Here is a 12,056-nt window from a genome sequence, read left to right on the forward strand (position 1 = left end):
GTGCCCTCTCCCCGTTCATTCAGGAGCCGTCCCGACGCTCCGGGCCCTGACCCCGCGCATGGCCGGAGGATGCGTCTCCGAGAGCTGCGTGCCCCTTGGCAAACAAGTCCAAGTGCACTTCAGGGGCGCTGTCGGTGGAATGCAGTCCCAGACCACCCGGAATCCTACACGGCACTCCGCGACGCTCAATGACATCATCCCTCTTCCTGGATTTCAGTCGTTATTTTTTTAAGTTGAAATTTTTTTCTTATTGAAAAGAAAAATAAGCACGAATATCACAGTAGAACGCTCAGATTTTAGTCCTGAATTATTTTTTCCGAAGTTTTATGCACTTTCTTTGAATATAAATTAGTGTCAGCTCAACTTTTAAATTAAAATTCCTGCAGTGACTTCAGTACTTCCTGGAAATGTCAGCCAAAGTAGAGGAAGACACTTAATCACCCCTTTTGTGTATTTTCTCAAAGTTATAAATAACCTGAGGATTCAATGTGCCCGTGATAAGATACAGTCATAATCACGTGCAGAGAGTCTTTCTACAACTTCAGGAATGATCCTCAAGTTTCTGACAAATGCTTACCTGGCTTATAAAGCTTCAATTTACACAGAAGAGGGGGAAGGGTCACAATATGAATGAAAAGGTAAATTTCCCTGAAATTTGTTCACCAGAAAAACAAAATACACACAGGTGAAAATAAAAAAACTCCCAAGTGCTTATACATGTTTTTTCCAGGTGTGAACTGAATTGCACAACCCAGACACTTCTAGAAAAAATATGTGATTGTTTTTAATGATTTATGTATAAAATAAAAATAAATTTTATGATACAGTTTGATAAACTACTTCATACAAAATTTGACTCACATAAAATGTATGCAATTTTTTTTTCTGCAACACAAAAATTCTATTCAGATATACAAATTCATAAAAGGCAGACATCTTGAAGCAAAACAGTCCCTTCAGGGTGGTGGCTAAAGTCTCAGTAGGAAAGAGACGTGTATGACGGGCAGGTAACTGGCTGGCCGGCCGCCTCCAATAATGTGTTCAGCGCAATCTAATCGCACAATTTAATGGTGTGCAGTGGAAACGGGGAGATGGCCCATGTGTCAAAAGGCAGAACTTAATAATATGATGCCAAACTTCTTCAGCTTGGAAGATCGTGTAACTACCTTAGAAATGGATGTATTTTGGAAATTACAGTAAGAAAACCCACCCCATGCCATTTGTGCTAATCCTTAAAGAAGCAGAACTGTCTCGGGCAATTCTAACGTGTAAATGGCACTGCGCGGTTCACACAAGAAATATCTAGAAATAACAGTCTCAGGACCCTGAACTTAAGACCTGTAGGTCTCTAACCAGTGGAACCCTTTACATACAAACTCGAGACTTTCATAAGTATTTATAATATTGCATGTGAAAAACTCAATATAAACTATGTTTTTTAAAAAAACCTTGCTTTAAAAAACAATTTCCAAAAGAAACAGTAACATAAAACAAATGGTGTTAATTGGTGCGTCCCTCGAAGTCTTCCTGCCTCCCTGGAACGCACAGCCACGCGCAGAAGAGGGAGGGCCCCACGGGGCTCACTGCCACCCACGTGGGGAGAACCCGGGGCCCAGATGTCCACCAAGGACACACTGAAACCTCACATTTCTGAACTTTAAGGCTGGAAACACTCAAGCGAGAGGCAACAGGGCCCGTGAGAGAATGACATAAGGTAGCGGGGCCGTGGGAAAGAGGCTTAAGAGCCTCCCGCATGCCTTCTAGAGATACAGGCTGAAATGACCCCTGTGCTCATTTCGGGCCCCGTTGCGCGTGTAAGTGCCGGTCGAAGGGCAGTCACCCTCCCCTCGGACCCCCACTCGACACCCGAAACCCAGGAGCGGGGGCGCCGGCCCCCCTTGGCGCACCAGCGCCCCTCACCTGCGGGAGGATTCTGGCCCAGAGCTGAGCCCGCAGGCCGCCGCAGACACACGGAGAAACGCCGGCGGGAGGAAGGTACGAGAACATGGCCCTTCCACCCGGGACCGTGCCTCGCGTTGGTCGGAAGACACCGAAAACTTCATTTTCTCAGGGAACTGAACTTAGAGAGGAGTGAGGTGCTCTCTTCCTTTTTATTCTCAGGCCGAGGCGGCCGGCCGGCTTTGAGGCATCGGAGCGCTCACCTTCTGGAACCCAAAGTGATGCTGTGCACCATTTTCCGGATCTTCTCCTCGTTCCTCAGGACGCTGGCCTTCGCGGAGCAGATCTTGTCCTGCTGGTCTCTGATCAGCTGCTCCAGCTCCGCCAGCTCGGCCTTCAGGGGCTCCACCGCACAGTCCGTGATGCTGGCGAGACAACACAGGCTCGTGAGTGCCACCGCGGCTCCGTGACGCAGGGAGGCAAGCATAAGGGAGTCACGGCGTCGGCAGCAAAGGGCTAAGGGTATAAACGCGCTCCGGTAATGATGTGAAGGGACGAAAGCCTCACGCCTGGGAAAAAACGGGTCTCATAGCCTCACCACGACCAAAATGAAGTCCAACACAAGATTACACAAAGGAGCCTAATGTTTGTAAGGTCCTTAAACTACATACGTTGCACAGAGCCCTGGGGAGGGCACGGCCACCGAGATGGCCGCCCCGGGCAGCCCTCCATGCCCCTCACCTTCCTCCAGGGTGGGCTCACCCAGCTTCAAGTGCTTCCCCTCAGAATCCCCCCCCACCACCTGCCGGACTCACTTGTTCAAGTCCTGAGTTACATGCCAGGAAAAGTCTAGAACGCCCTTGGAAAAGCAGAGGTCAAATCAGCCTTTCCCTTTAGTTTTTTTTAAGCATATAAATACAGAGTAAATACAAAGAGGGGTGGTGTCCAGCCATCCTGCCGTAAAGCAACATCAGTTTTTGGAAGGAAGAGATATCTGGTGCTACTTTTCAGGATGCCAATTAAACGTAAGAAGTGCTAACAAATTACCATGCTGGACCCAGCACCAGAAAGTTCCCAGAGACTCCCTAACTCCTGTCATGTTGTAATTTAAAATCTTAGGGCACTTTTTAAGAATAAGCAGACTGGTAAAGAGTACAGCTTCCTTATAACACAGCTCTTATCATATGGGCTTATAGATACATCGCTGAGTCCAATCAGATACTTTTCTGAACAAAAACATTAACAATTGATATAGTTTCATGCTGGAATGATTATAAATACAGAACATCACACATTTCCCTAAAATAAATCTTTTTAGCGGTTATACTTCCTTCACAGTAGCAACTTCAAAACGGATTCACCTATGTTTCTTTTGGAGTAAAGAATTAAAACACTTTCAAACTACAAACAGTTACAAAATTGGGGGGGGAGCGTTGGCAAGACAAACACACACACACACACACACACACACACACACACACACACACACACACACACACACCACCCATCCTGCAGAGTTGCCCGTATTTGTTTCCTGCCTGCGTCTATTCACCTGTGACACTTAACTCCGGCTCTTTCCTAATGGCTACAAGGAAGTGCATGCTGGGATATGAATGCAGAAGTAAAACATGGCCTTCGGGGAGGGTGGTGGTTCCCTGGGAGATGCCCCCCGGCCCCGGGCAGATGCGGGGCCCCCCGCCGACCTCCGCTCCTGCTGCAGGGCCTCGGCGTGCCGCTCGCTCTCACTGCGCCACAGCTGCAGCTCGTTCTGCATGGCGTCCACGTCCTCCTGGATGTAGTCCATGACCTTCCCCAGGGGAAGCGCGCTCTTGCACAGGGTCTGGATGGACACGCGCAGCTTCTCTATCTCCGTGGAGACCATGTCCTTCTCCTTCTTCCATGCTGACTCGGAGACAAGCAACTTCTCCTGCGTCAGGGGGCAGAACGGGAAGAGAAGGAAACATCCTCATTGCTGGGGGCCTGCCGAGGGCGGAAAGACGGGAGTGGGGACAGTTCCGGCTCGGGACCCACTACTCACTCCTGCGAGCGTGACCCGCGGGCCAGCCGCAGCCCCGAGCTGTGGCAACGCGTACACTGTGCCCGCCGAGGGTCCCACCTTCCCTTCTCATAGGTAGAGGGGTCTTGACCCTGAAGACTGTCTGAGGGGTAAATTTCTATAAGGTAAGATTTATTCCCCAACTGACCAGAAGCTTACTGTAGTTACTGTTACCAAAGCTTAGGGGCACTGACGATTTTTCCAGACAGACTGGCAGAAAGGCGCTCTGCCCCTGCAGCTCACTCCTTGAATGGAGTGAGCAGACAAAGGAGGGAAGGAGACAGCGGCAACTGGAAAACTTCATTCCGTCTTTGCGCAGGCGCTGTTGGGCTCTTTGACAACCAACGTTTATAATTCTCTTCATATGAGCTTTTCTCACAGACATCTCTGAATTTCAAAAATCGATTAAGTTGACAAGAACCAATGGATAGTTTGGCTTCTTGGAAAACCATCCCCAGGATATCAGAGACTCTGTAGGAAGCACTCCCTGCAGGTTCGCGCTCCATGAGGCTAAGGTGTCACTGCTTTACCCACCTACGGGAGGAGTCAAATGCTGTTAATCAAACTTTAATTAACTAACTTGTTTTTATCATATAACCCTCTGTGTGATTTCTAATACCTGTTTCAGACTGCAGAATCCAGGAGGTCAGGGACCCTGTGGCCCATTTAGGTTCTCCTTATATGCCTGTCAAACTGACATATGAAGTGACTAAAAAACCTGCCTGTCAAGGTTCTGGCTCTACTATCTACGGGACGTTGACAAGCACATGGAAAGCCTTAACATAATGCCTGGCACACAGAGACTGTTGAATAAACATGAGTAGAAACAAAAGGTAAAACTCATAGAACTGGTAACAGTTAGGCAAGGTTGCAGGATACAAGATAAGTATACAAAAATCAATTCTATATATACTGACATCACATGAATGCTGAAATTAAAAATACAGTGTCATTTGGAATTGTATACATAAACAAAAAAGAGAAATACATAGGTGTAAATCTTACCGAATATGTACGGAACCTGTATACCGAAAATTACATAATGTGGATGAAAGAAACCAAAGCAGATCCACATAAACGGAGAGACAGACCATGATCCTAAACTGCAAGGTTCAAACACTGTAAACACGTCAATTCTCCCCAAACTGATATATAAGCTTAACAAAATTCCTACCTAAATCCCAACCAAACTTTTTAGATTCACAGACAAGATTATCCTGAAATTCATCCAGAAAGACAAAGGACCTAGAATAGCAAAAATATATATTTTTTTTACCAAAGAAGAAAGAGGGAGCAATCAGTCTGTCTAATTTCAGGACTTATTATTCAGCTACAGTAATCAAGGCTGTGTGGTTCTGGCAGGGCAGACACACAGACCAAGGCACAGAATGAAGAACCCAGAAGCAGGCCCTCACCGACTATGCCCAACTGGTTTTTGACAAAAGCACAAAAGCAATTCAATGAAAGAAATAAGAGCCTTTCAATGTGTGGCACTGGAGCAATGGGGAATCCAGAAGAGAAAAAGGTACCTTGACCCGAGTCTCATACCTTATACACAAATTAGCTCAAAATGGATAATGGACGTACATATAAAATGTAAAAGTACAACACTTTTAGGAAAAAACCCAGGAGAAAATCTTTGGAACTGACAGCCAAGGAAAGAGTTCTCACACCTGACGCCGAAACCATAGCTCATTAAAGGGAAGGCTGAAAAAGCACTCTGTCACAATCAAAAAATTTGAAGACCCTGTTGAGAGGCCCAAAGACAGGTTAGAGAGAGAACATGTTTCCAGAGCATGTATCTGACAAAGGACTAGTACCTAAAAGAATATAAAAAGTCTCACAACTCAAAAGTAAAAGAAAAAGTAAACAGGGAATCCAATTAGAACATGAGCAAAAGATACAGAAAGACATTTCACCAAAGAGGACACACAGCTGGCCAGTGACCACATGAAAGATGTTCCACATCCCTTATCTGGGAAATGCAAACCAAGGCTACGATGAAGGTATCCCCCTACACCTACGAAGATAGCTTTAACAAAATGGCGACAATACCAAAGGCTGGTGCGGACGCAGAGAGACTTGATTACGCGTACATGGCTGGCAGGAGTGTGAGATGTACAGATTTTGGAAACCGGTTTGGCAGTTTCTTTAAAAACGAACACACCACTAGCATAGGCCTCCAACTGCACTCCCGGACACGTATCCCAGAGGAACAAAGTTACGTTCACAAAAAGTCTGTACACGAACGTTTATAGAAGCTTTATGCAGAGCAGCTGAGAACTGGAAACAACCCAGATGCCCTTCAACAGGTGAACAGCTACACGGCACTACACTCACAGCATGGAACACTACCGGGCAGTCAAAAGGAACAGGCTACTGATTCACACAACCCCTGGATGGTTCTCCACACAGTTATGCTGACTGAAAGCAGCCGCTCTCCAAAGACTACATGCTCTATGATCACATTCACAGAACAGTCTTGAAATGACAATATGGTAAATATGGAGAACAGTTAGTGGCCACCACGGGTTAAGGAGGGGGTGAGATGGGAAGAGAGGGAGTAGGTATGGCTGTAAAAGGGCCACGGGAAGGATCCTGTGGTGATGGGGCTGTTCTGTACCTTGAGTGTATCAAGGTCAATATCCTGGGTGTGATATTGAACTATGGCTTCACAAGATGTTATCAGCGGGGAAGAATGAGTACATGGGAAATCTCCACCATTTCTTGCAAACTGCATGTTGAGTCTACAGTTATGTAAAAATAAGTGTAACTGATGAAAAAAGTTAGTGGCCACACAAATGCCTTTAAAATAAAATGCTAAATGACTAAAATGAACTCCAGACAATAAAGAACAACTTCTCAAGAAAAAAAAGTGTTGTCTTTATGACATACAGATTAGTAAATCCCCCACTGGCTTAATTGAGCAATTTATAATTCTACTAAAACCCATTCATAATGCTTATTAAATAATTCCCATGTATTCAGTGCTGTGAATGAACATGAATAATATTAACATATAAACATATATAAATATAAATATGGATAATATTAAATAATTCCCACGTGAATCACAGCGCCAAGCAGAATTGGGAACACTAATCTTACCTTTATAGCTTCATTTTTAAGGGATGAAGAACTCAAAACAAAACGCATTTGGGCTGAGGTTATGACAGTCAGGAAAAACTTTTATTATTGCTGCAAACAGTCTGTGGCAAAACATCAAAATTCTGGCTTTAAAAAAAAAAAAGCACTTCCATTTAAACGAACATGGCAGGGTAGGGTGGATAAGCCAGTGATTATTTGCTTTAAAAGCACACCCCTCTGATGACAGACTGATTTATAGACAGCTCGTATAGCTGTATCAGCAAATTTCCAGACAAACGTAACCATTATAATACCCTTGTTTTATAGACTTCTAATGTGTATAGTGAAATATGAGAGTCTACTACCATATCCACCACACAGGAACTAGTCATGTGAAATATGCTTAATTTCTGGAAAGAGAAGAGCAAGATACAATGAAACTACACCGTTACCCAAAACACCGCCCAAACGACCAAGAACACAGGTTGGCTTTCGGGAAACGGGCGGGCAGCCGGAACACGTGCTCTGCAGGTATGAAGCCTCACCGCCTCGTAACTTTATGGCCCTGCGAGCCGGACTTGACCTTCCTGTAGCCCTCTGTCCTCACAATAAAATGGAAATGATAATATTTATCCTGTAGGTAAGATTAAATGGGATCATATAAAATAAGCAGCCTGGTGCCTCGCACATAGTAAACCCTCAATGAGCGTTAACCATTGTCATAAATTCGTCGGAAAGAAGTACGAGACCTGCGCGCCCTGCCTCCAGGGCGGTGACGTGGCTCTTCTCCCTCGAGGGGACCTGTCAGCCACAGAAGGTTCGACGTCGGGCACGTTCTGAGCACTCCGGCGCCTACCGGGGAACACATGCCTGGCGTGTCGGCACCCACAGGCTGCTGGGTCCAGTTCCAGAGACACAGGATCTTTCATCGAAAATACACCTTCCTTCCCGAGCACTCCCGTCCCCAGATCCACTTCATCAATATATAACTACCCGGCTACCATGAAATCAGACCCTGAAACTCTTCACCAGGAGGGGAGACCTCTGGGCCTGGTCACGGCCTCACTCTCCACGGGCGACGCACACGGATGTGGCAGTGGTATGTCCCATGGGGACACAGACCCACCATCCTGTGGCCTTGGGCTCCACGTGCGAGCTGCAGACTGTTTACTCAGCTGCAGGAAAGCGTTTCGGTGCTTGGCTGGCCGATCCACACATGGGCTTCGGGAAGAGTGATTTTCCAGGAGTTTCTAGGTGAACGGTTACTAACTTCGGGGACTTCATGTGATCTGCGTGTACCACACGCACACTTGTCCCCAGAAGTGTAAGCGTTCGTGTGTATGGTGATTTTTAAGTTTACAGTGATTGATTCTAAGTCCTCTAAAGAAAAGCCATGGATGTGAAAGATTTCTTTAAATTTCAATCGCGATGCTTCATGAGAAGAAAGTACTGGTTTTCAAAGAATGCCTTAGAAGCCTGACCCTTAGGCACCGCCAGAAGTCTCTCAGGCGCAGAATTTAGGGTTCACCAGGAGGGCTGTGGCGTCTGCACACTGCCCTCCGCTCCGTCTCTGGATCCGAGGGGCCAGAAACACTCCGGGGCAGAGCTCTACCCTACATTAAGCAAACCCAATAAACAAAGGTCTGCGTAATGTCGGGTGGAGAGAGGGAATAATAAATCAAAGAGTGTGAGTATTCGCTTTAAATAATATACTCTCCCGTGACCTCAGGAATTGATTTATATACAACCTGCCGAAAGCTCATTTTCTTCACAAGCCGAGAATGCCTGCATGCGTGTTACAAGAGAAAAGCAGAGACTGACAGAGTTAACTGTCCAGAGTGTCTTGTTGGAAATGTGTGCCTGCCTCTTCCGTTCAACGTGATATTTACGAATCACCATGTAGCTACGGGCACGTATGCACTGTTCATTTTCGGTCTGGGACTCTGACAACTATTTAGGAAAAGTGATTATTCTGACTAGCGAGGTAATAAGTAATGCTAGCGGAAATACTAGCTACTACAAGTGTTAGACAACTGCGGGCCATCTTCCGTAAGTCGCAGTACCCGTGCACACAGGATCCTCTGGGCTCTGCGATGACGAGGGCACTGCTGGGCCAAAGGATGTGTAAGTCTTCCCCTTTGTGACACAATGACAATCAATTTTCCATTTAATGGTCATACCAACTGACATCGAATACTTTTCATGAACCAGCATTTTGTTTCTATGCATATGAAATAACATCAACTCCTACGGCATTCCCGCAATCTGACAGTCGTGGGATGAGTAATATCTGCTCAATTATTTCATGGGCAGCAGAGAGAAAACTGCCGGCAAGTCAGGAAGATGCTGTCGAAAGCAACCTTCCAGGTGGGAGAAGCTGCGTGCCCAGACAGGGCCACACAGCCACGTGGGCGACAACTCACCTCTGTCATTTATGGTCTACACAACCTCAGACACCGTAACTCTGTGATTCCGTTTCCAAGCCCAGGAAACAGCGATGGCGCTTCTCCAATAAATCACTGTCGGGTTAAATATAGCGATGTTTGCAACTCCTGAGCCGAAACAAGTACTCTAGAAACGGTGGCTGTTGTTCTGATGATGGGAGGAACACGCACACCAGGTACCTCGTAGCCCCTGACACAGAACCAGAGCTCACTACACCTCAGCTCCTTCCACACACACTGGCGCCCGTGGACAGGAGGAACTTTGTGGAAGTCTGCGGAAAGGATGAGGGAGGAGGCTTGGCCTGAGGCCCGGTGGGGTCACCGTGGCGGCCGCAGGCGAGGGGACAGCACAGAAGAGACAGCTTCAGACTGGCCTTTCTGACTTGTCTGAACACCAGGAAGAGGTTAGAACCACCTTCGGTCCCACGGCCAGCTGCTGCGACACTAGCAGAGCCCGCGGCCGCAAGTTAGCGCCGAGCCCCGGTTCCCAGCCCGACAGTCCCTCTCCACTTCAAGGAGCGAGAGCAACACCGGCCGAAAACTGGTCCTTTCAAACTGTTTTATGAAAGGCTCTTCTCCCCTATTTATTCTCTCAGATGAACTCTAGAATATTCTTTGCCAAGCTCCAGAACATCCACTGAATGTTTACTGGAATTCCATTAACTTTATAAAGTAAGTTCAGGGAAATAACATCTCTATCCCATTGGTTTTCCCACCCAGAAACACTCTGTCGACTATTTCCAGGCCTTTTATGCTTCTTGGTAAAAGTCTGTGGCTTCTCAAAATAGTTGCTATAAATCTCTTGTTAAATGCATGGCTTGCTAAGTTACATTTTGTTCCCGGTTCTGAGGAGGAACTTTATGCACACTGTTTTCAATGGGGTATTGCTGACGTGCAGGACACACGCAGGCTTTGGGTATGTATTTTGCCACTGGCCACCATATGCATTTCTTCCCTAACAGTTAACCTTCGGGGGATCAGTTTCCTTGGCAGACTGCTGTCATCCTCAATTACTGAGGCTCCCGTCTCCTCCCATGAAGACCTCCGCGCCTCGCCCGCCTCTTTCTGCGCTGCCTAGAGCCCCCAGGACAGGCGGACAGGGTTCTGTTTCACAGCCCCGTTCCGGAGTCTGGTGGAGACAGAGGCAGCCGCTTGCTGCCACATGGGACGGTGACTGCCTGACACAGACATGCGCTCTCCCACGGAGGCGCCTCCCCACCCCCAGGTCACTGCACGCTTCTAATCGTGAAGGGTGCTTAAGTTTATACAAGCCATTTCTTCTTAAGAGACAGCACACTTGGGGCGCCTCGGGGGCTCAGTCAGTTAAGTGTCCGACTTCGGCTCAGGCCATGATCTCGCAGTTCGTGGGTTCAAGCCCCGTGTCGGGCTCTGTGCTGACAGCTAGCTCAGAGCCTGGAACCTGCTTCTGATTCTGTGTCTCCTTCTCTCTCTGGCCCTCCCCGGCTCACGCTGTGTCTCTCTCTCTCAAAAAAATAAATAAAACATTAAAAAAAAAAAAAGCACACTTACTAGCAACTTTTTTTGTTCAAGAATAGTTTCTCGGGAGGCAAGCCATGGTCAAAGGGTGCTGCAACCCCTGACCTCCACCTGTTTTCGGCTGAAAGGCTGCTTCTTCCCTGGATGTGGCAGCAGAGATGAAAAGGAGTGTACTATCCACGAAATAGAACTGTATTTATCTGACAGAGGTAGATCTTCAGTCCTAAAACATATTCTAATTCATTCTTACTGATATAAAATACATGCTTTAGAAATAAAATATTAGTTCCTAACCATGAGCTTTTGGTTCTCGTATCCTTTTAAATCTCTAAAAGGCATTCCAGCTGCAGATTTTTAGTCTGTAATTCTGTTAAAATACACAAGGAGCCGGTGGCCAGAATGGAAAGACGGGAACCCAAGTAGGAAACAAGTAGAAAACAGCAACCCGTCGGAGGCAGCGGTTTCCAGGCCGCACGTGACTGAGAGCCCAAGAAGGGCCGGGGGCCCGCCCACCCTCGCTCACTGTGTGGGGACAATCTCCTGGCTCGGGCTCGGAGCATGAGGGTGCCAGGGAGCCCAGGAGGAGAGAGCCCTCCGTGGGGCAGCCGACACGCTGGATCCCGCAGCCTGCAGGGCGTCCCGGGGACCGGCTTACACAGGCACCCGCGGGTGAGAGGGCCCGGGGCTCCCACCTGGCCCCACGGGGAAGCCCAGCACACCACTGGAGCAAGACACATACATACATATATGAGTTTGGACATATTTACGAGGGTCAGAGGAACGGTCTGACTCTACCTCCCTCACCTCCCTAAGGCGGCATGGAGCAGCGCCAGGAGAGACCTCAGCCCGTGATCTCTCCAGCGGGGGACAGGGACAGGCTGGGAGGAAGGCCCTGGCCCCCTCCGCCGTGCAGGACGCGCACGGCTCTCTCGCCCGCTCCAGGCCACTGCGTCTTGAGCCGTAGGACCTGCAGGCAGGGCGCGGCTGGGAGAGAGGCGCGCAGGACTCTCAGAGTGTGTCAGAGGGACACAAGTCCTACTGCACTGCAGACCCCACCAGGAAGTCCAGCGTGT

At 47.8% G+C, this 12,056-nt stretch overlaps 1 protein-coding gene across 1 annotated transcript in view; it reads right to left on the reverse strand.

Moving 5' to 3' along the window:
- Positions 1-2,092: 2,092 nt before the first annotated feature.
- Positions 2,093-12,056, reverse strand: part of TRAF3IP1 (TRAF3 interacting protein 1) — a 61,199-nt gene continuing 51,235 nt past the window's right edge. The window contains exons 20-21 of the mRNA XM_077758340.1: positions 3,603-3,826; positions 2,093-2,324 (exon numbers count right to left, since the gene is read on the reverse strand). Of these exons, the coding sequence (XP_077614466.1) occupies positions 2,159-2,324; positions 3,603-3,826 (390 nt within the window). The 3' untranslated portion in view covers positions 2,093-2,158. The remainder of the gene's footprint in view (positions 2,325-3,602; positions 3,827-12,056) is intronic.

Source organism: Crocuta crocuta, unplaced genomic scaffold, assembly GCF_008692635.1.
Source record: "Crocuta crocuta isolate KB4526 unplaced genomic scaffold, BGI_CrCroc_1.0 scaffold290, whole genome shotgun sequence".
NCBI lineage: Eukaryota > Metazoa > Chordata > Mammalia > Carnivora > Hyaenidae > Crocuta > Crocuta crocuta.